This window comes from Cervus elaphus, chromosome 20 (genome assembly GCF_910594005.1).
Source record: "Cervus elaphus chromosome 20, mCerEla1.1, whole genome shotgun sequence".
Taxonomy (NCBI): domain Eukaryota; kingdom Metazoa; phylum Chordata; class Mammalia; order Artiodactyla; family Cervidae; genus Cervus; species Cervus elaphus.
This window is the reverse complement of record NC_057834.1, coordinates 112,156,915-112,183,283: the sequence shown is the minus strand read 5'-3', so window position 1 is coordinate 112,183,283 and position 26,369 is coordinate 112,156,915. Positions and strand designations below refer to the sequence as shown.

Here is a 26,369-nt window from a genome sequence, read left to right as displayed (position 1 = left end):
AAGCAACAACGTGGTTACCTCCACTTCCTCTCTTGCTGCTGTCACTACCGCCGTCCTTTGTTCCCCTCTCTTGCCCTCTCTGCAGTTATCTCACAACTTCCTTTATTCTGCCATGCCAAGCCCAATGGGTCCCCAGAAAGAACTGGGAGTCTTAGCTCTGAGAACAGGATATTCTTTCACTCACTCATTTGATCATTCATTCACACATGCACTTACTTCCGTTCACTCAATCCCTTTTCTTTCCCATTCCATCACTTACTCCCCCATTCTTTAGACACTTACTGAGCGTCTACTGTATTCAAGTACCTGTGTGTTTGGTGGGAGGGGGGAAGGGTAGTCTGATGAATCAACATCGTTGCTTCTACCTGTTTGTTCAAGGTGAAGAAGGAGAAATGAACACAAATCAGCCCAATTTAAGAGAAAAAGCAGCATGAGACAGAAGTAAAGGATTGAAGTGTGGCTGTGTGTTTATGTGTGGGCAGTGAAGATACAGAGGACGGGGAAAATGTAATTTCCACTTAGGAAGAGCCCAGAAGTCTTCCTGGAGGTGGTGCCATTTGAGCCAGGCCTTGACTGTGAGGGGAGGGTTTGGATGTTGTGTTATTAGAGGGCATCAGGGTAGATGGAACAGCAGGAACAAAGGAAGGCCCAGATATGTAAGGGAACAGTGGGAAGCTCTGTTCATGGCTTGAGAGAGTTAGAAGAGATAAGTCTGGGATTCCCCTGGTGATCCAGTAGTTAAGACTCCATGCTTCCACTGTTGGGAGTGCAGGTTTGATCCCTGGTCAGAGAATTAAGATCCCACATGCCGCTTGGCACAGCCAAAAAGAAAGAAGTCTGGACAGGTAGACTAGGGTAGGCAGAGGACAAGTCACGTGCTCCCTTGTCTTTGCCAGCTGTCACAGGCCATGGGAGCAACCTTGTTCTGGGTGATATAGAGCCTTGGTGAAGACGTAGTGGCCTTTTCCTCATGGCTAAGAGTAATAGTAACATCCTTGTTGATACTAGAGCTCTTTAGTATTATAGGCAGCCTTAGATGGAGTGAGTTCTTCAATCTTGGGGGTGTGTAAATGGAGGCTAGGACACTAGATGTCTGTGTGGAGAGAGGAGAGCTTCAGGCTCTGGCCCCTGGTGGGGTTCGGCTAGGACTATGCTGAAAATGAGTTGGAGTGATGATGTCAGAGGTCCCCTCCCACCTAAAGAGTCCCCTATCTGGGAAGGCCAGAGGGTCCAGCAGAGGGGCTTCCTGGGAGTTTGGTCATTTATTCACTCATTCATTCCCTCATTTGCCTCTGCACCCAATCACTCATTCATTAATTCATCACTTAGTTACTAAGTCCTGATCTGGGCAGATCCTGTACTGAGGACTCAGCTGACACAGATGAGCTCCCAGTCTGATGGGGGAGCAGACCCACGACTGACAGTGACAACCCAGTGTCGTCATGGAGTAGGAATAGAGACTGTTTCATTTACTTTGTCACTGAGTGGGGGTAGAGCTGATACTTGGACCTGAAGAATTAATGCAGACTTTCGTCCCCCAGCCAGGAAGCCCCCATCGGTGGGGCCAGAAGAAGGATGTAATGGTGGGAAAAGAAGTGTTTGAGGTAGAAAATACTCTGGGTTCGTGAGACTTAAGAGGCAGTCTTCCTCTAGATGTGGACCACTTGAGGACCAAGCCTTTGGGCTGAGGGTGCCACAAGCTCATCCCTCACCGGAAATGAGCCCACTGGATTTGGGAGCCTCTAGAAATTCCTTGGAGAAGGCAATGGCACCCCACTCCAGTACTCTTGCCTGGGAAATCCCATGGACGGAGGAGCCTGGTAGGCTGCAGTCCATGGGGTCGCTAAGAGTCGGACACGACTGAGCGACTTCACTTTCACTTTTCACTTTCATGCCCTGGAGGAGGAAATGGCAACCCACTCCAGTGTTCTTGCCTGGAGAATCCCAGGGACGGGGGAGCCTGGTATGGGCTGCCGTCTATGGGGTCGCACAGAGTCGTACATGACTGAAGCGATTTAGCAGCAGCAGCAGCAGCAGCAGCAGAGAATTCCTGGTCAGCATGAACTGTAAGCAGGTTGTGTAGAGTAGGGGTTAAACTTCTGGGCTCTGGACCTAGATCAGTGTGCAAGTGATGCTGGCTATTACCAGCTGTGTGACTTTAGACTCTGCCTCTGTCATTTCACCTGCAGGAGAGAAATAATCATAGTACCTTCCTGTTAAGGTGAGGCCCAGAGATGGTAGCAAACATGAAGTGCTTACCCAGTGCTGGGCAGGTAAGAAGGGCTATAATGAAGGGCTTAAATGATGGTGATGATGCCGATGATGATTATGATGATGACAACAGTGATATACTGTCAGTGTTTGCCTTTAAAACCTCAGGGCCTCATTTTTCCCAGCTTAAAATGGGAAGACTGACATCACTCACTGGCTCTCAAAGTGAGGTCCCTGGACCAGTAGCATCAGCCTCACTTGGGATCTTGTTCAATTCAGTTCAGTCGCTCAGTTGTGTTCGACTTTTTGCGACCCCATGGACTGCAGCACACCAGGCTTCCCTGTCCATCACCAACTCCTGGAGCTTACTCCAACTCACGTCCATTGAGTCGGTGATGCCGTCCAACCATCTCATCCTCTGTCGACCCCTTCTCCTCTTCCCTTCAATCTTTCCCAGTATCAGGGTCTTTTCCAGTGTGTCAGTTCTTCGCATCAGGTGGCCAAAGTATTGGAGCTTCAGCTTCAGCATCAGTCCTTCCAATGAATATTCAGGACTGATTTCCTTTAGGATTGACTGGTTTGATCTCCTTGCAGTCCAAGGGACTCTCAAGAGTCTTCTTCAACATCACAGCTCAAAAGCATCAATTCTTTGGCTCTCGGCTTTCTTTATAGTCCACCTCTCACATCTGTACGTAACTACTGGAAAAACCATAGCTTTGACTAGACGGACTTTTGTTGGCAAAGTAATGTCTCTGCTTTTTAACATGCTGTCTAGGTTGGTCATAGCTTTTCTTCCAAGGAGCAAGTGTCTTTTAATTTCATGGCTGCAGTCACCATCTGCAGTGATTTTGGAGCCCAAGAAAATAAAGTCTGTCACTGTTTGTGTTGTTTCCTTATCTGTTTGCCATGAAGTAATAGGACCGGATGCTATGATCTTAGTTTTCTGAATGTTGAGGTTTAAGCCAACTTTTTCACTCTCCTCTTTCACTTTCATCAAGAGGCTCTTTAGTTCTTCTTCACTTTCTGCCATAAGGGTGGTGTCATCTGCATATCTGAGGTTATTGATATTCCTCCCAGCAATCTTGATTCCAGCTTGTGCTTCATCCAGCCCGGCATTTCACAAGATGTACTCTGCATATAAGTTAAATAAGCAGGCTGACAATATACAGCCTTGACATACTCCTTTTCCTATTTGGAATCAGTCTGTTGTTCCATGTCCAGTTCTAACTGTTGCTTCTTGACCTGCATACAGATTCTTCTGCATACCCATCTTCTCAGGAGGCAGGTCAGGTGGTCTGGTATTCCTATGTGTTTAAGAATTTCCCACAATTTGTTGTGATCCACACAGTCAAAGGCTTTGGCATAGTCAAAAGCAGAAGTAGATATTTTTTTGGAACTCTCTTACTTTGTTGATGATCCAGTGGATGTTGGCAATTGGATTTCTGGTTCCTCTGCCTTTTCTAAATCCAGCTTGAACATCTCCAAGTTCACGGTTCATGTACTGTTGAAACCTGACTTGGAGAATTTTGAGCATTACTTTGCTAGCGTATGAGATGAGTGCAGTTGTGTGGTAGTTTGAACATTCTTTGGCATTGCCTTTCTTTGGGATTGGAATGAAAACTGACCTTTTCCAGTCCTGTGGCCACTGCTGAGTTTTCCAAATTTGCTGGCATATTGAGTACAGCACTTTCACAGCATCATCTTTTAGGATTTGAAATAGCTCAACTGGAATTCCATCACCTCCACTAGCTTTGTTCGTAGTGATGCTTCCTAAGGCCCACTTGACTTCACATTCCAGGATGTCTGGCTCTAGGTGAGTGATCACACCATAGTGGTTATCTGGGATCTTGTTAGACATGCAAATTCTTGGGCTCTGTTGCAGCTCTGCTGAAGGTGGGTCCCAGTGATCTGTATTTCAGTAAGCCCTCTGGGGACTTCCCTGGTGGTCCAGCGGTTAAGACTTTGCGCTTCCACTGCAGTGCATGCATGCTCAGTTCTCTGTCATGTAAGTTTTATCCAACTGTTTGCAACCCCATAAACTGTAGCCTGCCAGGCTCCTCTGTCCATGGGATTTCCCAAGCAAGAAAACTGGAGCAGGTTGCCATTTCCTTCTCCAGGGGATCTTCCTGAACCTGAGTCTCCTGAATAGCCAGTGAGTGCAGGTTCAAACCCTGGTTAGGGAACTAAGATTCCACATGCCTCTCATTGTGGCCAAAAATAAAAAAGTCCTCTGGCTGATTCTGATGCAGGCTGAGGTTGGAGAACCATTGACTGGCTATCACTGAAGATCTCTTCTCAATTTGCCTTTCCAGGACTATGATTCATCTGGTGTGTCTCATGCCTTCTGCATTGAGGGCCCTGGTCTGGGGGCTTGTGGGAGAGGCACACAGATCAGTAAGATGGGATCTCGGTCATCAGGGGGCTCCCAATTTGGAAAGGGGAGACAGACACCCATGGAAATATTCATTGGAGTAATAGCCCAAACAGAGCTGCTAAAGAGACACATGGGTCAGTTCTGTAATAAATAGCAAAGGGGAGGGAGACCTTCGTGGGCTGCTGGGGCCTCTGCAGAAAGACCTAGTTCTTGATAGTACGTTGATTCAGCCTTGCTGGAAGTCTTCTCATAAGTCTAACTGAAAGAAGCCTTTCATATTTTATGCCTTGTGGTGGTATTGGTGGCCAGGACTCTAGGTTTGAGGTCAGGAGTGGTGATTCTAGACAGCTTCCTAACTGTATGACTCTCGTTGGCTCACTTTTCATCCCTGGGTCTCAATGTGCTCATCTGTAAGATGAGAGCACTAGACTGAGTCCAGTGAGTCTGAGTCCAGACATCTCTGGAGAGAGGGTAGGGTTGGGGACCAGAGGCTTTCTGGGCTTCCTTCACCTCATCTGCATAAGGAAGACCCTGAAATTGTCCTCTTGCCTGCTTTATCTAGTGAGATGAACTGTCCTCTTTCTGAGCTGTTGTTCTTACCTGTCCAGAATGTTCTCGTGACACCTGTCTTCTTCACCTCACATGGCTTTTTATCATGTTGAGCAGAAACTTCAACTCAGAGGCTCCTCGATGCCTGAACCCTGTTTTCTGGCATTCAGGGTCCTCGATGATAGATTTCCAGCTTTTTCCTACAAGATGAGGATCGTTACTGCCTATGACTGCATCCTGTCCTGTTCCCTTTAGTCCTCCCACATCATCCCTCTTCTCAGCTGATTCCGTCTCCAGTCCAGCTCTAGCGCTACCTCCTCCACGAAGCCTCCCAGGTTACCCCAACCCTCAGTGCCATCCTTAGACCATCTTGCCATTAAAAAAAAAAATTATTTATTTGTTTGGCTACCCCTGATCTTAGTCTCAGTATGTGGGATCTAGTTTCCTGACCAGGGATGGAACCCAGGTTCCCTGCATTAAGCTCAGTCTTAGCCACTGGACCATCAGGGAAGTCCCCATCTTGCCATTTTTAAGGCTTGACTTTAATTTTTCATTTGTTGACACTGAAGCCTACTGACAGACATAAACTCTTTGAAGGGAAGGCCTGAGCTCATAGTGATGGACATTAGAGTCCTTGACTCCTAGAATAAGAGGGCCCAGAGAAAGCCGGTAACTTGCCCAGAGTCACACAGCACATTAGTGGAAAAAAAAAGAAAACAGGCCACAGCCCAGTTGTCTTAGGCCCAGGGGGAGACATTAGGCACGTGGTAAGTGAACTAGAGGTGATGAGGGGCAGAGGCAGAATCAGACTGACCTCTGTTCCAGTACAGCTCTGCACTCAATAGCTGGGACACCTGGGACACCTGACCTACCCTCCCCAAGTGACCGTGTGGGGGTTGAAATGAGGACATGGTGAGGCCCAGCACACAGTGGGGCTAGGTGGCTTCGAGGCGCTCCTTGTTGTGCACCATGCACTGGTCCACCCCAGCTCCCCTGCCTGCCTTCCGCTCCCCTCCTTCTTTCCCTAAGCTCCAAGCACTTGATTCTGTTGGCCTGTCCTGAGAAATCCCGTGTGTGTCAAGTCTGCCTCACCATGTCTCTTGCAGAAGTGAGAGGGAGAAGAGAAGATCCTGGTGGTCTTTTAGTCAGCAGTGGCTACAGAGGGGCTGGGGTGGGTGCCCGGGGGCTGAACTCTATGGTGCCTGTGGGTGGAATTTGGTAGGTGTCACTTTTAGAAAAGTCACACTGCCTATTTTAAGGAAGTGAGGGGGTGTGCCCTGTCCCCGGCCAGCAGCTGCTTGATGCTGGCAGGCCGGAGTGTGAGGCGGCACCCCAAGGGTGAAGAGTCCTAGCAGGTGGATCTGGTATCTCTCTGGGAGGCTGCTGGCAGCTCCCTGGCCTCCTGCCACCTTCTGGCCTGACCCTTAGTGGACGGATGGAAACCTGGTGCCCGTTCTGTCAGTCTTCCTGGCTGGGACCGGGAGTGATCCCACAGCCAGAGACCCTGTGGGGAGGACGTCAGGGGCTAGGAGTGGGGGTGACCAAGTTTGGCGGTGGCTGGGTTGTAGTGAGCGTCCGGCTGGGTGCCCAGTGGGCGGGCACAGGGCCCCTGACATGGCTGTGGCCCAGCTGGCAGCCTCTTTCCTTCCTCTGCGCTGAGCGGGCGGGCACAGGAGCCTCTGTGCGGGGCTCTAGGGGAGGGGGGCAGTCTGAGAAAGGGCCCAGGCTCAGTGATAAGGGTTGGTTCAGGAGGGCCAGAGCGCGGAGGGAGAGGAGGAGTGGGAGGCGAGGCGATCCGCTGCGTTCGTTCGTTCGGAGTTGGAGCCGGCTGTCAGAGTCTCTCTGACCAGTGTCTCTCCAAGGAGGGTGCGACCAGCTAGCGGGCCTCCACAGCAATGATCCAGACTGTCGGAAATCACCTGCGAAGGGTATGGAGGGTGGGCGGGGGAGGGAGGCTTGGAGGCAGAAGGGAGGGGACTGGAGTCTGGGGATCCCCAAAGAGAACTGAAGTTTCCATTTGAAGTTAGAAGTCCTACATCTTCTCTCTCCCTTTCCACGGGCCATTTTCTAGCTCTCTCTGCAAGGAGAAATTTCAGAACTCCTGGGCTGGTTCATTATAAGCAACAATCACCAAACGAGCCCCAGGGGCCATTAGGCCGAGTAGCCAGGTTGAGTAGAATCATCTTCTGCAAGTTCTTTGCATCTGGGATTCTATTCTGGGGGTGTGTGTGCCTCCCCACAGAGTTCCGTGCTGGTTTCTGCCGGATGACTGAGCTCTGTGGTTCTGTGGTGTTTAACTCTCAGGGTGCAGGGCTTGAAGTGCTCGGAGCTGCTAGAAGTTACAGGCTAGGGGTGTGCGTGTGGGTGAGTGAGTATGGCTGACTGAAACCAAAGGGTTCTTGGGGACAATGACCTCTTTGGGAGAGCATGTGCAGGACCAAGTGAGGGCTGTTGGGAAGGTGTTCTGCAAGGCAACCTTGCAGAGAACGTTTCCCTGAACCTCTTAACAGGGACTTTGGAGCTGAGATTGGATGCTGAGGCACCAGACAGACCCAAGTGCTCAGCGGTCCCTGGTGGGGGCCTTTTATCTGGTAAATGGAAAAAGGTTCAGGACAGACTGGCAGACGTGCTATGCCGGGCGTAGAGTGAGTGTCCTCTGAAGACATTTCGGGGGAAAGCCTTAAAAAAGGGGTAAATGAAGACATCTCCACTCTCCACATCTCCATTCTCCACTCCCTTCCTCTATCTGCACGACCACCACTCAGCCCACTCATGATCCTCAACTGGCCCAGCACCTTTCCTTCCTTGCTTCCCGGTCACAGGTTCACCCCCTCCTACTCACCCTCCACTACAGAGATGCTTCTAAAAGGTAAATGTAATTATTCCTCACCTGTTCAGAAGGCTGCCTTCGGTATCAAGCTCACATTCCTTACCTGATACAAAAGGATCTCGGTCATCTGCCTCTGCCCGCTTTCCCTCCTCATTCCCCCTTCCCCACGCCTCTGCATTTAGTATGGCAACCATACCAAACAGCTTGCCACTGCCTCAGCGCACCACTCTTGTTCCCTCCTCTGCTAGAGTGCTCTCTGCTAAGTGGCCCCCACCCCGCCACTGCCAGACTCCCCACCAGCTTCCTGCGAACTTGTCTCCATGATAAGTTTCTTCTGAGCCCTCGGATCTCTGCTCAGATGCTGCTTCTTCTGGAAAGCTTTCCCAGATTTCTCTTGACATGACAAGCCCCTGTGCTAGCTCTTTCCCACCCGGGATTGTGTGTTGAATTTGCATGTCCATCTCTCCCACCACCCGAGGCTGCTCTTGGTGTGCCCAGCACTGGGATGGGCATGGCCCGGCCTGAGGGAAGGCTTAGTGAACCAGTGGGCACAGGCAGCGTCTCAGTGAGACCAAGGATGGGATCTGAGCATCAGGGCCTCTTGGTCCCATCGCTGAGTGCAGGGCAGAGAGCCTCTTGCAGGTGGATAGGGCTGTCTGTGTCTTCTCTTGTGCCCTGTTGTCGTTAACTCTTCATGACTCTTTTCCCATTGATCCTCATCAGTAACTGGGGAGAAGGCAGGGGAGGAGCAAGGTGTGTTTATTACAGAGATGGCAGTAGTAGCAAATCCTTTACGGCTGAGCATGCTGGCACCATATCAGATGCTTTGTGTTTATAACTCCTGCAGTTCTTTGTGAGATAGGTGCAGTTATCATCTCACGTCCCCCATGAGGAAACTGAGGCTCAGAGAGGTTGAAGACTTGCCCAGTATCACACTGGAAGAAAGTGGCAGAGCGGAGATTTGAACTTGGGCAGTCTGGCTCTAGAGTTTGAGCTCTTAGAGAACTTAAAGCTAGGCGCGATGAAATCCCAGAATGGGATTCCCACCCACGTGTCCCAACTCAGAGCCAAGCTGGCATTCTGCTTCCCCACATTTGCCCCCGCCGGCACCCTGAGTCTGGGAGTAGAGGTGGGGGTGGGGCATGGAAGTTGGGCTCGCAGGGTGACATGGGTGACCTCATCCTGGCTGAGAACACTGTGCCCTTGATCACCACCTTTGGATTGCTGCCTGAATGGCAGATCTCCTTGGACTCCCCTTGTTTCCTCCTGAGTTCTCCAAGTTCTCCCGGAATACAGGAGGAGATCATTTTCTGAGTTTGTTACCAGAGCGGTTTTCAATGAAAAGCAAGCAAACTAAAAAACCCCACCACACTCTTCCCTGGGGACAAAGAGAACTGGGTTAAACGGAGCCCTCAGATAACCCACAAGCTCTGCTTCACAGGGTTTCAGGGCCCTTGTCAGTATCACATGGCACTGCCAACAGTGACCATGTTGGAGTCGGTCCTGGCTCTCACCTGTTACTGGGTACCCAGTGAGCACTCGGCACGTGTGAGTGAGTGAGTGAGTGAGTGAGGTTGCAAGTCTGCTGCCAGCCTGGGGGGACAAGGCTGGAGGAGCACTGATGCCCTTATGGTGGTGCTGAAAGGGTCGCTTGTCCTGTTTCTCTCAGTGGAGACCCTTCTTCCCCATGCAAGCGGCCAGTCTGTACTGGGTACTGAGTCCCGCCCTCCTGGGCTGGCAGGCACCTGCGGGCACTCTGTGGGAGGCTGTGAACCTCTATTGAACCTGGGTTCTAGCCCTGTCTAGGCAATTCCCCCCGGGGCCCAGGACTTCACTTACCCTGGGGATGAGGATGGGGTTGTTTGTCCCAGTTCCCCCAGAGGAGCCCTGCCCCTGGTGGTGCTGCTGACAGGGTGGTGGGAGACCAGATACAGCTGTGGGCATCTGTGCATGTGTTCACGAGCCCACAGACCTGCCTGCTGCTTCCGACCCCCCGTGGTAACCCCCTGCTTCACCTTGAACCTGAGGACAGCTGTTGGAACCGCTTCCCACCCCCACCCCCAGCCTCAACTGGGGTCTAGTTCAAAGTGTGGGGAGGTTTAGGACACAGTATTTGGCCACCTCTGGATTAACATCTCATCTTCAACCCATTGTTTACGTTTAACCTTAAGCCAGGTGCTCCCCTGTTCTGGTTGTTCTCTGAGGTCTCCATCAGCCTTGACATTCTGGGGGTCTGGATGTTTGCGAAGGGTTTGTGCCCCACTTTGAGATTGGTCCTGACAGTGCAAAGCAGGGGCCTGGCTTCCTCAACTACCCCACTGAGTGGTGGGGGAAGAGGAAACCCTAGACATAAAATAATGTTCATTTCATGTAGCAGGAACACAAAAACTTGTGAACAAATGGGCGGCCGTGACGGCTCAGAGCGGGCTGAAGGGTTCCCAGAAGTCTTCCCAGAGGAGATGAAACGCGGACACTTAGCTTCAGCCTATTTGAGAGCCACATTTGGACCTCAGCCTCAGCCATGGGTGCATAGCCTTGGTGTTCTCAGTCTGCTTGGAGGACTCGTCTTCATCCTTCAAAACCCGGCTCAGCTGTCATTCCCCTTCAAATCTCCATCCTGCTGCTCCCAGGATTAATGGTGTTTCCTTGGGATGTTGTGTTTGCCTTGGGTGTTTCCTCTATAGCAATTAGCCTGTGTCAGGGTTGAGTATTCTGTGATGAACCCAGGCTGTTGTGAGCTGACAGCTAATGAGGGAGACACAGTGAAAAGGTAGTCAAAGAAATATTCAATGAAAATCTGTGATAAGAGCTGTGAATAGTAATAATAAATGTCACAAATGCGAGCTAGGTGACAAGCTTGCATTAGTTGTATATTTCATATAATAATTCTGTGAAGTAGATTGTGGTGCTGTGCCCATATTAAAGATGAAACTGAGACAGAGAGGTTAAGTAACTTGCCCAAGGTCACACAGCTAGTAAGTGTGCTGCCAAGATTAAACTCAGGTTTTCTGGGGAACAGAGAACTGTTAGAGAATAATGAGAGAGGTCAGAAGAGAGTTCTCTGACCAGGTGACTGCTGAGGCATGGAGGAGTTGGCGGGAGAGCGGTCCAGGCAGAAGGAATAGCGTTCATTTGCAGGCTCCAAGGTGGGGGGAGCTTGGCAAGCTGCTGAAGGGAGGCTGGCGTGGCTGGGAGTGGAGTGAGAGAGGGCAGAGCAGCTGGAAGGGTCTGAGACAAGGCTACGATGAGCTGCAGGCTGGGGGCCTGGGCCCCGTGAGCAGGGTTTGGGGTTTGGAGTGCTGTGAGTCCTGTTGCCCTGTCCACCAGGCTGTGTGCTCCTTGGGGCTCTCTAGACCCCAGGCTTGGTGCCAAGGTGTGTAGTCCCTGCACGCTGAGCTCAGCCCAGGGAGACACATCAAAGGAGTTCCTCTCCTCTGAATGGCCAGTGCTGTGAAGGTCCCCACTGCTTCCCATCCACCCCGACCGCTCACAATTGGGAGGTGGACCGTGGGATCAGCACCCTGATGCAGGCAAGGCACAGAGAAGTAAGGGGATGTGCAGGGCTGGTATCACTGGCAGGAGACTCAGAACCCCTACCTGCTAAGTGGGACCCCTTTCCCAGCCTTTGACTTGGCCACTCAGTAAGTAGCCTCACTCTCACACCCAGACTCACCCATGCCAACCTCCTCTGCCTACCTTCACACACCGACAATGTAGCTCCAGAGCTGACCTCCTGCTTTAACCTCATACACACCATGACCTGGAGAGGCTGCACCTCTGCCCTGTGTCTGGTCCAGGAGCCTGGGGCCAAGCTGGACAGTGCTAAGTGCTAACTGCCTTTGAGATGCTCACTCACGTCATCTTTGTAGGCCTCTTCCCGTGAAGCAGGTCTGTTCCTGCAGATCTTGTTAGATTGCTGGCAAGATTAAAGGCATTGGAGGAGTGTAGAAATTGGCACATAATTGACTATAGTAAATATTGGTTCTTTTCTTTCTGTCTCCTCTGGACTTCAGTTTCCTTAGTGGGTCAATGACAGGGTCAGTGGGTTGGGTGATATGGTACATGCTGCCTTCTGTTGAATACCTACTGAGTGTCAGGCTTAGTTAAACTTCCCAACAGCTCTGCAAGGCTGCTGGTTTTCATCTAGCTTTACAGCTGAGAAAACCAAAGCTCTGGCGCCGAGTCACTATGAGTGTGTTAGAGAATTCGAAGTCTTGTCTGATGCTGAGCTGCAGCTGGGCAGGGGCCCTGGTGTTGTGGCTCTTCTCCTTGTCCCGGGCTGACCTGGCTGAGCCAAGGGACTGAGACCTCTGCCTTGTGTCCTGTGGCTCCAGGGACAGATGGTGCTGCTGGCTGGGTCCTCTGCCAGCTCCCTGGCTGCGGGCCTGCATGTTCCTGGTGTTCCCAGAAACAGCCTCCTTGTGGGTAGGAGGTGGCATCGGGCAGTGATGGAAAGGACCAGAGTCCAGCATTTGGGGGACACAGGGCTGAGTCAGACTGGACCTGTCCTCGGGTGCCCTCTAACTGATAGAAAGACTGAGGTTCAAACCTACGATGACACCACGGTGTGGCTGGGCTGTGACACAGGGAAGCGCCCTGTCTCTCACAGCCTATGGGACAGGCGGTCTCCCTGCAGAGGATGATGGGGTAGCTCAGCTTTGAAAACTTTTCCAGGTTAGAAAGCATGGTCCAGGCGGAGGTTTATAAGATGTGGGAAAAAGTCTTTCCAAAGGAATAGGGAGAGCATTTGGCACTGACCCCTTGAGTCCCTCCCTCCCTGGCCCCCTTGCCTATATAATATGTATCCTGCCTGGGCCTTCTCTGGTAGTAATAATCTGCTCTCAGCAAATCAGACAGTAATTAATAGTAATTAATGTGAGTAGACATTAAGTGTTAAGCCTCTCTTCTGGAGAGGAAGCCTAGTGCATGAGTAGAAAGAGCTCTGTTAGTGAGAAAAGCAAAGTCCCAGCTCCACCACCCAGAGCGGAGTGGCCTCAGGTGGCCTGGCTTCAGTTCCCTCGTCTGTGCAAGAGGGAGTGTTGGCCCTCACTTAATTCAGGTGGTGTTGTTGTTCAGCCGGTCAGTCTTGTGCAGCTCTTTGCGACCCCAAGGACTACAGCACGCCAGGCCTCCTTGTCCTTCACCATCTCTAGCATTAAATGGCTTGTGGATACAAAGCCATTATATAAGGTATATAAATTCCTGGAACATGGTAGGTGCTCAAAAAAGTATAGTAGATGACTTCCTTGGTGGTCCAGTAGTTAAGACTCTGAGCTTCCACTGCAGGGGCTGTGGGTTTGATCCCTGGTCAGGGAACTAAGATCCTGTATGCTTCACCATGCAGCCAAAAAAAAAAAAAAAGGTATAGTAGAGTGGTGTCGGCGGGGGGGGAGGGTGGGAGGGAAAATGTTGGTCAGAGGGTACAAACTTTCAGCTGTAAGATGAATAAGTTCTGGAGACCTGAAGTACAGCATGGTGACTGTAGTTAATAATAATAATGTCTTATGTACTGGAAATTTGCTAAGAATGTGGATCATAAATGTCCTTGCTCCTCACCCCAGAAAGGGAAACTGATGTGATGGATGTCTTGATTAGCTTGATTGTGATGGTCATTCCACAATATATACATACATCCAAACATTGCGTTTTGCAACCTGAATGTGTACAACTTTTATTTGTCAACTGTGTCTCAATAGAGTTGGGGGAAAAAATTATAGGGAGGCCCTGGGACTCTAGAGAGACATGGGACCTGCTTCCTATTCTCAAGGAGTTTATCTCCTCATATGTACGCTCACTTTACAGTTTAGAAAGTGACTGTATGTGTTTTACCTGGTCTGGTTGTTCAAAAGTGCAAAGTCAGCAGACTGGCTGGCAGCACCCTTGATGTGGCCCCTGGAGGCCCATCCTTCGGGATGTGAACCCTGGCCTCTCCATCTCTAAAACTGGCTCTGATCCGCCCTGGGGTGTGGCCCTGCTCCCAGGCCTGGAATTTAGGTCAGAGGTCAGGAAGGGGAGTGGCTTTCAAGTCTTCCTAAAGCAGCCTCAGATTTATAGCACACTTCAGGGCTGAGCCAAACCAGGTGGGTCTCAATTTCCAATTGATCTCTTGGAGGGGCTGTGGAGAGATCCATCTCCTCTCCTTCTCTGGTGATACTGCCCCTCGGAGCTGTGGGAGGGATGGTGGTCTGGAGTCAGAAGGCTCTGGCTGGTTCTAGCGGCTAGTGGCTACCTTTTCCCAGCCTCAGTGTTCTCATCAGTAACACGTGGACTTGGAGGTAATAGGACAGGTCCCTGTCATTTGAGCTTGCTTTGTGTCATGGAGGGTAGCTCCATGATGCATAGAGGCTGGATGGCCTGCCTACAGGCTTTGAGAGCGGTGGGGTATGTGGGACACATGGGCCCAGGGAAAGGAAGGGACTCAAAGAATGAATAACTCTGGGTCAAGGGAGAGGGCCAGCACAGCACTGCTTCCTCCGCCCACACCCTGAGGCTGAGAGTAACTGGTCCCCACCCACCTGCCCTGGCTTTGGAAGATAAAAGTGGAGCATCCAGGCTGCCAGACTAAGAGCAGGTGTGTCTTACTCCTCCTCCGACTGATTCTCAGCGAGACTGGGAGGGACTTCTGAGCCCGGTAGGCCCACTGATGAGGCCATGGTGGGGGGAAATGGTGATTCCCACAACCCAGGGGGGATGGATTGGCCAGGGACCACTCCCTCTCTAGCTTTCTCCACATCACCTGGAAGGCAGGAGAGCCAGGAGGCAACCTATGGAGGGTCTCCCAAGTGCCAGGCTCTGTCAGAAAAGTCCTGCGGGCTGAGTGATCCAACCCCCTCCAGGGCTGGCATCCCCCAGGGCAGCACCCCTGCCAGGCTCTGGATTCAGAAGAACCCATGTCCAGTGGTCTCTGCTCTGCCTTTTACTGGTCATGTGTCTTTGTGTGGATCTTTCCACATTCCCTGAGTTTCCTTTTCCTCGACGGTAAAAGGACTCCTGATTCAAGGTGCACTTGAGAATTAAAGGACCTCCGAGGACTAGGCCTGGCACACAGAAGGTGCACAGTAAGTATCAGCCATAGATTCTAAACAGTGGTCTTTGAGCTTCTGGGAAAGCAATTTTGGGGCAGCCCCTGGGCTATACACAGGTGGCTCTCTGGCACATGGAGACCCCTCTCTTACCAGCTTTGTCCTTGCTGTTCAGTCACTCAGTCATGTCCTCCCTGCATCCTCCTGTTCTGTCCCTCTCACACATGGAAGCTATCAGCAAGTCATGATGATTCCACCTCCCAAGTACACCTGGTCCGTCATCTCTCTTTGGACTGCAGTTGCCCACGGAGGAGTCTCCCTGCTGCTTCTCTCACCCTGCAATCTGCCCCCACTCAGCAGCATGCGTGGGTGCTCAGCCGTGCTCTTTGACCCCATGGTCTGTAGCCTGCCAAGCTCTTCTGTCCATGGGATTTTTCCAGGCAAGACTACTGGAGTGCGTTTCCTCCTCTAGGGGATTTTCCTGACCCAGGGATCGAACCAATGTCTCCTGCATTGGCAGGTGGGTTTTTTACCACTGAGCCACGTGGGAAGCCCCATACAACAGCAAAGTGATTTTAAAATGCAGGTCAGATCATCTCTCTCCCCATTCACAGCCTCTAGTTCTTCCCATCACATGTGGAGTAGAATCCAAATTCCACTGGAACTTTAGGCTTTGGGCAATGTGGGACTAGTTTGTTCCCTTCTCCCTGACACTGCTCCAGCCTTACTGCCCACCATACTGCTTCTCCGGCAGCCAAGCTTGTCCGTGTTCCTCTTTGGGCTCTTTACACTCTCTGCTCCCCTGCCTGGGACCCCGTGCCCCCAGAGCCTTGCCCAATCACTCTTGCTTGTCTCATTCAGATTTTGGCCTTGACCTGCCTTGATTACCCAATCTAAATTAGCCCCTTCCAGTCCACCACCTTGTCTCTCTTTCACATCCACTGTTTTTCTTCTTCTTTTTAGTTATCATTAAAATTTTTATTTATTTATTTGGCTACACTGGGTCTTCCTTGCTTTGTGTGGGCTTTCTCTAGCTGCAGTGAGCAGGGGCTACTCTTCCTTGCTGTGTGTGGGCTTTTCACTGTAGTGGCTTCTCTTGTTGCAGAGCATGGGATCTAGGCACGTGAGCTCAGTAGTTGTAGCTTGTGGGTTCTAGAGTGAGGACTCAGCAGCTGTGGAGTACAGGCTTAGTTGCTCTGTATGTGGTGTGTGGAATCCTCCCGGACTAGGGATCAAGCCCATGTCCCTTGACAGGTGCACCACCAGGGAAGTCCTCTTCTTCTTTTCAAAAATGGAAATATGAAAAAAAAAAAAAGAATTGAAATATAGTTTATATATAATGTTGTGTTAGTTTCAGGTGTATAGCAAAGTGATTTGGTTATACATATATATTCTTTTTCAGATTCTTTTCTAATTATAAGTTATTACAAGACATGGAGTGTAGTTCTCTGTGCTATACAGTAGGGCCTTGTTTATTTATCTAGTTCATATATAGTAGTGTGTATTTGTTAATCCCAAACTCCTAGTTTATCCCCACCCTACCCCCATCCCTTTTGGTAACTTTAGGTTTGTTTTTATGTCTGTGAGTCTATTTGTTTTGTACATAAGTTCCTTCGTATCACTTTTTTAGATTCCACATATAAATGATATGTGATAGTTGTCTTTCTCTGCCTGACTTCACTTAGTATAATCTCTAGGTCTGTCCATGTTGCTGAAAATGGCATTATTTCATTCCTTTTTATGACTCATATTCCATGTATGTTCCACATCTTCTTTATCCATTCCTCTGTTGATGAACATTTAGTTGCTTCTATGACTTGGCTATTGTAAATAGTGCTGCTCGCTGTTTTCCTTCTTATATCACTTTTCACTCTAAAATGATCTTGTTCCTTTGTTTATTGTCTGTTCGTGAGTGGAGAGTCTGGGTTGGTGTTCAGTGCTGTACTCCCAGTATCTTCCTGAAGGAAGGAGTGGAGTTTTAAAAAAGATTGCTGTTGATTCCCAGCCAGAATTAACCTCTTTTTAACCTTGTCCACTCCTGTTTGGTCTGGGTTTTATTCCTTACCAGGACCCTCCTGTCCTGACTCAGCCAGCCCTCACATTTGTAGCCAGAGGCCTGTCACTCAGGCCATATGTAGCCCGGCCCCCTCACGGTCCCTCCTATTGCCTGACTGTCCACCCCGTGCCACCCGCTGTCCCCTCTGTTCCCCCCTCACTGGGCTGGGCCTCACACTGCCTGCCGTACCCCAGCTAGAGGCTGTCTCTTCCCTGCCACCCAGTCACTCCTGTCTTGAACACGTTCCCACCTTTCACCTCCAAAGAGGCCTCCAGCAGCCACAGGGCCCCACTTGGATGCAGAAGGACTTGTCACTGTTGAGCTTGTGGATGGAGGAAACCATGAGGCCATTTTTGCAGAAACAACCATTAAGCTAGAGCCACCCCAGCACACATATGTGTGATCTGTGCTCAGTTGTGTCTGACTCTCTGCGACCCCCTATGGACTGTAGCCCCCCAGGCTCCTCTGTCCACAAAATTTTCTAGGCAAAAATAGTGGAGTGGGTTGCCATTTTCTGCTCCAGGGGATCTTCCCAACTCAGGGACTGAATCTGCATCTCTTGCGTCTCCTGCATTGGCAGGCGGATTCTTTACCACTGAGCCACCTGTGGTTGGCTCAGGCACACATATATCTTAGAGCAAAGTGACAGCAACAGAAAAACTTAAGTACAGGTTGATAGCATGACTCTTATTCATCTCTTTGGTTTTCTGTCTAAAAGTTACAACCTTTCAGGTGGCCATGTGTGACCAAGTGTGTCTTCATTCGAGTCCTTTAACCAAATGTTGAACAGAGCACACAAATGTGGGAGATGGCTCCCAGGTTCGATTTAACTCATGTCTACTGAACACTCACAATATTCTCGGTCTTTGCAGACACAAAAATATGTCTGTTCCTGCCCTGGTGAACTCTTCCCTTGTGCCTAGAATGCCTCGTTCCCTGTAAACCCAAGCTGGTTTCTAGTGATCACTGCCTTCTATTCCAAGAAACCATTTCCTTAGTGAGGCATCTTGAGCTTTTCAGGGACCTGGGAGAGGAGAATTTGTTGAGTCTGGTTAAACTGTGAGTGGTCATCTGGGGGAGGCCCCCATGGAGTGCCACAGACACCATCCTGTTCAATATCTTGATCCATGGCTGAAATGAAGCCCTGATGGTAGACAGATGGCATGTTTATTTGGAAGTGACTGTCCCGGGGTGGGGCTGAAAGGCCCATCTGATCCCCACCGTTGCCGGGAGCTTCCTGCAGCTCTCCACTCCACCTAAAGCCTGGGTCCTTGCCCTGAAGCTTTCTGTGGGCTCTGCCAAGGCTGCCTGGCCACTTAGAGTGGGCATCTCTTACCCCAGACCAGTGCAGGCCCTTTAGTTAGGATGATTTCCTGTGTCCTTCGACAGTGCCTCTATACTTTTAGATTCTTTTCCATTATAGGCTAGTATAAGATATTGAATATAGTTCCCTGTGCTATATAGTAAGTCCCTGTTGTTAATCCATTTTACATATATTAATTGTTGCTGCTCAGTCGCTAACTTGTGTCTGTTTGTAACCCCATGGACTGTAGCACACCAGGCTTCCCTGTCCTTCACTGTCTCCCAGAGTTTGCTCAAACTCATGTCCATTGAATCGGTGATGCCATCCAACTATCTCATTCTCTGTCATTTCCTTCTCCTTTTACTTTCAACTTTTCCCAGCCTTAGGGTCTTTTCCAGTGAGTCGGCTCTTCATACCGGATGGCCAAAGGACTAGAGCTTCAGCTTCAGCATCAGTCCTTCCAATGAATATTCAGGGTTAATTTCCTTTAGGATTGACTGGTTTGATCTCCTTGCTGTCTAAGGGACTCTATATTAATATTAGTGTATATTCGTTCACCCCAAATTTCTAATTTACCCTCTTCCCCCGCCCTTTCCCCTTTGGTAACCATAAATTTGTTTTCTATGACTATGGGTCTATTTCTGTTTTGTATGGAATCTAAAAAAATGATACAAATGCCTTGACTTTTTAACAATATGGAGAGCTGGTACTTTTTAAGCACCTCTTCAGGTCAGATCCTGGTCCAAGCATTTTGTGTATAATCTCATTGAATCCTCACTATGATATTATTATTCCCACTTTACAGATGTAAAAAGTGAGGTTTAGAGTGGCTTAATTAATTATCCAGGGAGACAGAGGCTGGGCCAGGATTCTAGCACAGTCTATTTTCCTCTTGCCAGCCCCCTGTGCCTTCCTGTTTTTCCTTTTTCTCTCTCTGCCCTGATCATCCCTCTTCAACAAGCCTTTCCTGTGGGCTCAGATTCCTCTGAGACAGTTCAGGGCACATAGGGGTGGGAGTGAGACTAGGCCAAGAATGTAGAGGCCGTCTTACAGCCAAAGAGCTTGAGGCTGAGGAAGGCCCTGGAACATGGTAAGTGCCCAGCAGAGAACCACTGGGCCATCTGCTTCAGCTCAGCAGACCCACCAGGGAGCAGGCCAGGCCCAGTTCTCACTCCCACCCTTCCACCTCCAGACGTGGGGCCTTAGAAGCAGCCCCTGGAGGGTTGGTGTCCTCTTGGTAGATCTCCTTCTGTGACCCATTCCTCTCACAGTGTAAGGAAATGTGTTCTGTGGATGAAGTCACACCTATTATCGCCACTCTGCTCTGCTTGAGACTGATTTCTTGGACACTCTGGGGGAAAGAGGTCAGAGTCAGAATATGAGGGGAGGGGCAGGAGATCTGGTGACTGGAGACCCGCTGGGCCTCAGGGGAACTATGGGGACCCAAGCAGGGGACTGAGCCTGTAAGTGCTGCCTGGGGTTGGGACAGGGGCCCCACCTGCAGGAGAGGGCAGACACTGTCCCTCAGTGGAGGGGACTGCAGGGGCCAGAGCAGCAGCTGGGGCCTCCAAGGGGCCATGGGGCTGTTAGCTTCCTGGGGCAGGAAGTCCCAGCTGTGGCCAGAATCCCAAAGGGCTGAGAGCAGCTCAGGCTTGAGGAATGTGAGCAGTGGGGGAGGTCGGGAGGGGGCCCCTTTCCTGCCTTCCTCACTTCTGTCTCTGGTGTGTGTGTGTCTTCTACTTGCTCTGTTCCCTACCAGCATCCATTCTTTGACCTCATGTTTTTTCTATTTCCTCTCTTTCTTTCCCTTCTTTCCCTCTTTTCTCTTTGTAACCCGTCTCTCCTCCCCTCCATCCCTCTTCTTCTCTCTCCCTCCCTACTTTGTCCTTCTGGAGAGGACTTGTGGTCCCTGTAACCAGTGTTTCCAGCTCCAAGGTAAACAGGCTTGTTTGCAGGATGGCTGGACCTGGCCCATCGCCTGGCTACCCGTTACCATGGTGACTTGGAGGCAGTGTCAGGCAGGAGTCTTGGCTGTCTAGCAGGGGGAGCATGAAGGGCTCTGATGAAGGAGAGAGGCTGGCCCTGCTCTTCACCACCCTGAAGGGCCCACCCCACTGCCAGGGGCTCCCATGGAGGGGTATTGCCTGTGAATGTGGGTTCCAAGCTGGGTAGTATTGGAGAGGGTTGCCTGAGAGGCCACAAAGTGGGGACCAGTCACATTTGAGGTCAGACTGCCTGTGTGCTGACCCCTCCTGCACCTTTCTGGAGTCTGCTGGAGGTAAGGGGTAGAGGTGGCAAACAGCTCAAGGAAGAAAGCTGTGGGGAGGCAGCTGTCAGTTGGGGAGGGGTAGATAGAAGAACTCTGACAGGCAGACCTGCTGTCAGGCAGAAGGGGATGTAGACACAGGGGAAGTGTCTATATCAGCAGGGAGTGAGCCTCCTGTCTCAGAGAGCAAGCAAGCTCATGCTGGATAGTCACTGGGCAGGGTGGTGGTGGTGGTGGTAACTGAGATGTCTGTGTCTGAGAGGGGTATATGTAGCTGTCCATGAGGTTTTCTCCTACTCCAGAGAGCTGAGGATTTACAAAGGAGTTTTTGGCTGACAGCTTGCAGTTTCCACTCTGGAGGTAGCCACCTCTCTCCCTCACAGGCTGCTGACTTTGAGCATCTAGTAGGACAAGTGCCTGGATGCTGGGCTGTGCTGGGAGGAGGTCATGATACCATCACTGTTTCCTGCAGAGGATGTGAGGGTCCATGGGGAGGAAGCTTCCCTGAGGGTCCCGCCTGGCATGTGTGGGTGAGAAAGGGCCTGAATGCCTGGGACACAGCAGTGAACATTCTGCTGTCAGACAAGGGAGAGGCAGGTAAAGCAAAGCGCCCAGCCAGCCTTAGCCCTTGAGTTAAACAGACTTGGGTCCAAGCCCTGACTCTGCCCTTTTACTGGCTGTAACGATTGTGTGTGTGTGTGTTCATGACACTAACCCTTTTGAGCCTCTGTTTTCCCATCTGTAAGATAGGAATAATAACAACATTTAACTATTATGGCTGTGTGGGGATTGAGAGAGAAGGCGCAGAAAATGCCTAGCGCCCCACCTGCACATATCAAGTAATTAAATAAGGGAGCGTGATTGTTGTCAGTCTCCCCTGCATACCTTTCAATTTTATAAACAAGAAAGTGGGGGCCAGAGAGATTTAAAAACTTGTTCACGTGCCATCCGTTGTTCTGCGAAATGCGGCAGGAACTGTGCCCTAACAGTGTAGAGAAGCAGAACTGAGGATGTTGGCTGAGGCTAATTTGAATCCTGGCCCCACACAGCCAGTCCCTGCAGATTCTGCCTGGTTGCCCGGCCCCTGCTACCCCTCCGTATAGCAGCATTTCCCAAGTAACCCCTGTCTTGCTCTGTGCGGGCTGTCCTGTCCCTGTGGGCAGGCCCTACTCAGACTCAAGAAGTGCTGAAATGAAAGGAGGGCTGAGCCACTGAGGTTTACAAGGCACCTTACATATATTCCCTCCCATCTCTGCATTTCGTTTCTCAGCAGTGATAAGCCTGCTGGAGGAAGGACAAGTCTGGTCCTGCCCAACTGCTCCATCTTCTCCAGCCTCCCTCACATGTGCACCACACTTCACAGCTAACTGGGTGCTTTAGTTTCAGGATCTCCTTTGTTTTTGAAAACATTTATTTGGCTCTGTCGGGTCTTAGTTGTGCTGTGTAGGCTCAGTATTTATGACATGGGAGTTTCGTTGCCCTGTGGCATGTGGGATCTTAGTTCCCCAAACTAGGATCGAATTCATGTCCCCTGCATTGGAAGGTGGATTCTTGACCACTGGACCACCAGGGAAGTCCCTGGCATCTCCTTTAACCTTTACTAGTCTTGGATGAAGATGGGGTGGGGATTGTCCTCTACTTCTCATTAATTTACCTAAGGTCTGCCAGAGTTCAGGCCCTTTTGCCTAAGATGTTGGGCAGACAGCCCATGAGCCTCAATTTCCCCATCCATACCAGCAGGCAGTTGTTCTCTGTCTCCAAACCCTTTTCACTCTTGGTGCAGAGGCGAGGGTTGCCCTGTAGGCAGAGGCAGGGGGCCTCACTTAACCCCTGCTCTGTGGTTCGGCGCTGGGCAACCTTGGATTTGGGACTTCTCTGGATCGCCTGTGTACCTCGCTAGTGATAACACCTCAAATGTTTCCTGTGAATCGGACGAGATAGGAATGGTTAAGCATTCAGGAAATGCCCTCCCTGCCCTCTCTGGCCCCTGGCTGACTCCTTAATGGGGCAGGAGGAATTCTCCAGATGACTCAGGTGTCAGATTACAGAGAAGCTATTTTTACCCTTGGGGGTGGAGGCAGACAGGTGATGTTCCCACTGTTCTAGGATATGGGGTGAAAGGTCAGCACTTCTAGTGGGGAACTTCTCTTGACTTCATGGCCTACATTCTCTCTGCCACATGGGGTGACATTGAGAACTGGAGGCCCTCTGAACCAACTCATTCATTTGGTCCACAGTGAGCCAGGCTCTGTGCTGGGCCCCGTGGATACCAGGAGTAAAGAGGGCTCCTGCCGATGGATCTTTGTGTCCAGTGTCCACCAAATACTCCCACAGTTAAATGAATGTTGTCACAATGGAGAGCATTACAGAGTGGAGGTTTCTGGGGCCAGGAGCCTGAGGATAAGGGGAGAGATGATGGAGCTGAGGGATGGGTAGTCAATATGGAGGTGGAGAGGAGAGGATGAGTGCTCCAGATGGGGGGTAAGCAGCGGCCTGAGGGGTATGAGGAACCGAGAGACGGTCAGTTGTCTGGGGGTACGTGGTGTGAGCAAGACTGGTGGTGTGGCTGGAGGGCCTTGTGGGTCTTGTCAAGGAAGTCCTTTGTTGTTCAGCCACTCAGTCATGTCCGCCTCTTTGTGACCCCATGGACTGAAGCACACCAGGCTTCCCTGTCCTTCACCAACTCCCGGAGCTTGCTCAAACTCATGTCCATTGAGTTGGTGACGCCATCCAACCATCTCGACATCTGTGGTCCCCTTCTCCTCCTGCCTTCTATCTTTCCCATCATCAGGGTCTTTTCCAATGAGTTGGCTGTTTGCATAAGGTGGCCTAAGTATTGAGTCTTGTCAAGGAGGTCCTCCCATAAGCCAAACAATTTTATGGTTTGAAAAGAGTTCTTGGAGACTCTAGTTAAATGCTCCACTTGACAGATGAGGAAACTGAGGCACAGAGAGGCAAAATAACCTATCCAAGGTCTCCTGAGGATGATAAGCTTATGGATATAAGTTCCACTTATATTCAGTTTTATAGGAAGGCACTAAACTGGAAATGCCTCATGAAGCTCTACCTCCAAAAGACATGGGCTTAGCTCACAATTTCAATTATGCCTGCTACCCCACTTCCTTTCTTATCAGATTTAGGGTCGGGGCAGGAAGAACAGGTTGAAGACCCTCCCATCCCCCTCTGTCCTCACTGGGAGAGCACAAAAGCTGACCAGCCTGCCCTAGGTTGTGGGCTCTGGGCAGGGGCTCAGGGTACTGGCCTCCCTTCTCTCCTTGGTCACTGACTGGCTGTGTGACATGGGTTAGTTTGCCTCCCCTCTGTTGAGTTTCAGATGGAAGAATCTCTTCATCTCCAAGGCCTGTGGAGATACAAGTGTGGGCTTTAGCTGGTAGGTCTGGGTTTGCCTTTTTTTTGGCCACACCACAGCTTACAGGATCTCAGTTCCCCCACCAGGGATTGAACCCAAGTAACAACAGTGAAAGCCTAGAATCCTAACACTAGGCCACCAGGGAGCTGCCCTGGAATTGTAAAATAAAATTTTTTATTTTATTTTGTTTTTTTTTCCTGTACAGCATGCAGGATCTTAGTTCTCTCACCAGGGATCAAACCTATGCCCCCTGCAGTGAAAGCATGGAGTCTTAACCACTGGATCCCCAGGGAAGTCCCATCTTCTGGGATTGTCTTAAATTGTGTCTGTCACTTCTCAGGTGCTCAGAAGCAATACACTGGCTCTCACAGCCTTGGTATTCTAGTAAATATAGTATTCTAGTAAATCATAGTAAAATGGGTAGAATAACAGTGTGTTGTAGGATATATATGAGAATTACTGAGAGAATGAATACATGTGAAAGCTCCTAGCATACAACTTGGTACATTGTAGGTATTCAATAAGTACTAACCAAATGAATGGCATCTAGGAGGTTCTTAGTAAGAAATAATGGTTTAATTCTCTACCTCCCTCACCCCCAAATCTTGAAAAACGTCAAGTGCCAATACACCCTGTAGCTAGAAGTAAAATGAGGATGTGCATATAGGGCACTGGAGACCATTATTTATCTTCTAGAATGAAGGTGTCATCTGATGATGTGTGGCCATCAGAAGCCTATGGAACACCAATGTCCTCCCAGCCCTCATGCTGGCTTCACAGACAAGTGCACCCACTTTTCATCTCAGAGTTTTGTACCCACTACTACCCTTTTTACCCTTGTCTACTGGGAATCTGAAGGCCAAATGAAATTCTTTATGGCAGCATCTTTGTGCAACTGGTTTCCTCACGTGGCTTCCCTAGTTGGTCAGGGGGTAAAGAATCTGCCTGCAATGCAGAAGACCCGGGTTCGATCCCTGGGTCAGGAAGATACCCTGGAGAAGGAAATGGAAACCCACTCCAGTATTCTTGCCTGGAGAATCCCGTGGACAGAGGAGCCTGGCACTCTGCAGTCCATGGGGTCGCAAAGAGTCGAACACGACTGAAGTGACTTAGCACAACACACGCATTCCTAAGGTAATCGCTCCTCCCTTATTTGGCTCCTTAGCTCTGTTTACATTTTGGGCCTCTGTACGCACTCAGTGTGTATGCCTGTGCAGGCTGCCTCAGAGCCTTTTGGGGGAAGAAGACAGGGAATAGGATTGAAGGGGTGTTTAGGAGGTTGACAGAGACTTCTGTGTTGCTGGTGGGAAAACTGCTGGGAGGCGACTGGTGGCACTGAGAGCCTGGAGCCACCTTTGTGGGGACAGGGAACCAACTTGGGCAGCTCCCTCACACTCTAGGAGGGCCTGGTTCTCCTGAGGCCTGGCTGGCAGTGGGCCAAGGTGCTTCTCCCCACCCGCCCAGCCCCCCAGGCCCGCCTTCCAGTCCCCACCCCTTGGAGAGAGGCCTGGGAGAGAGAGTGGGAGGAGCAGGGCCATGTGGGGTCTCGTGCCCTGCAGTTGAATCCCTGTTACTCTATCACTGGTTCTTTGAATTCTCACAGAACCTCTCAAACTGGCTACCAGTCTTGCCTCCTCACGGGGTTGCCACGAGGTTCTGGTGAAGTCATGCATGAGAAAGTACTATGTAAACAGTCTGGTTTGAACTCTGTTTAGGAGTCTCCCAGCTATATTTTGGTAGGAAGCCCAAACTCAGCTTTATAATGCTAACCTCAGTGCTCAGTAAATGTTAGCCACGTGGCAGGTGTGTACTAGGAGCTGTGAACACTTCATCTTGTTTAATTTCATCCCCATGGTGACCCTGGATGTAGGTATCATGATCCCATTTCTTGCAGTTACGGAAACTGAGGCCCACAGAGGTAGGCTGAGCAGCCTGCCTGAAGTCACCTGAGTTAGTTGACTTGAGTCCAGGCCAGGCTGATCTCCAGGGGCTGTGCACAGCCCTGGGTCATGGTGAGTGAGCTGAGAGGTGACCCAGGCCAGCTCCTCCCCTCCAGGGCTGGTGGGCCTCCTCTGTTCCAGGCCTGCTCTTTGAGGTGGTTCTTTGGTTTATTTATATTTTTGGCTGGGCTGGGTCTTCTTTGTGGCACGTGGGCTTTTTCTCTAGTTGTGGTGCATGTGAGCTGCTCTTGTGGAGCACGGGTTCCTAGTTGTGACATGTGGGGGTTAGTGACATGTGAAACCATAGTTCCTTGACCAAGGATTGAACCTATGCCCCCTGCATTGGGAATGCAGAGTCTTAACCACTGGATTGGCAGGTAAGTCCCTGAGATGTTCTCTCTGCTGGCTGGTCTCCACATTTCTCTGCTGATCACTGCAGGGCAGTGAT

At 50.5% G+C, this 26,369-nt stretch overlaps 1 protein-coding gene across 4 annotated transcripts in view; it reads left to right on the top strand.

Moving 5' to 3' along the window:
* Window positions 1–6,805: 6,805 nt before the first annotated feature.
* The window catches only part of ACOT11 (acyl-CoA thioesterase 11), a 46,835-nt gene continuing 27,271 nt past the window's right edge, over window positions 6,806–26,369 (top strand). Inside the window, exon 1 of one of the 4 annotated variants that reach the window (XM_043877162.1) lies at window positions 6,806–7,062. In XM_043877162.1, the coding sequence (XP_043733097.1) occupies window positions 7,030–7,062 (33 nt within the window). In that variant the 5' untranslated portion in view covers window positions 6,806–7,029. Of the gene's footprint in view, window positions 7,063–14,241; window positions 15,023–26,369 lie in introns of those variants that run through there. The other 3 variants (XM_043877163.1, XM_043877161.1, XM_043877164.1) reach the window with 3 other exon arrangements.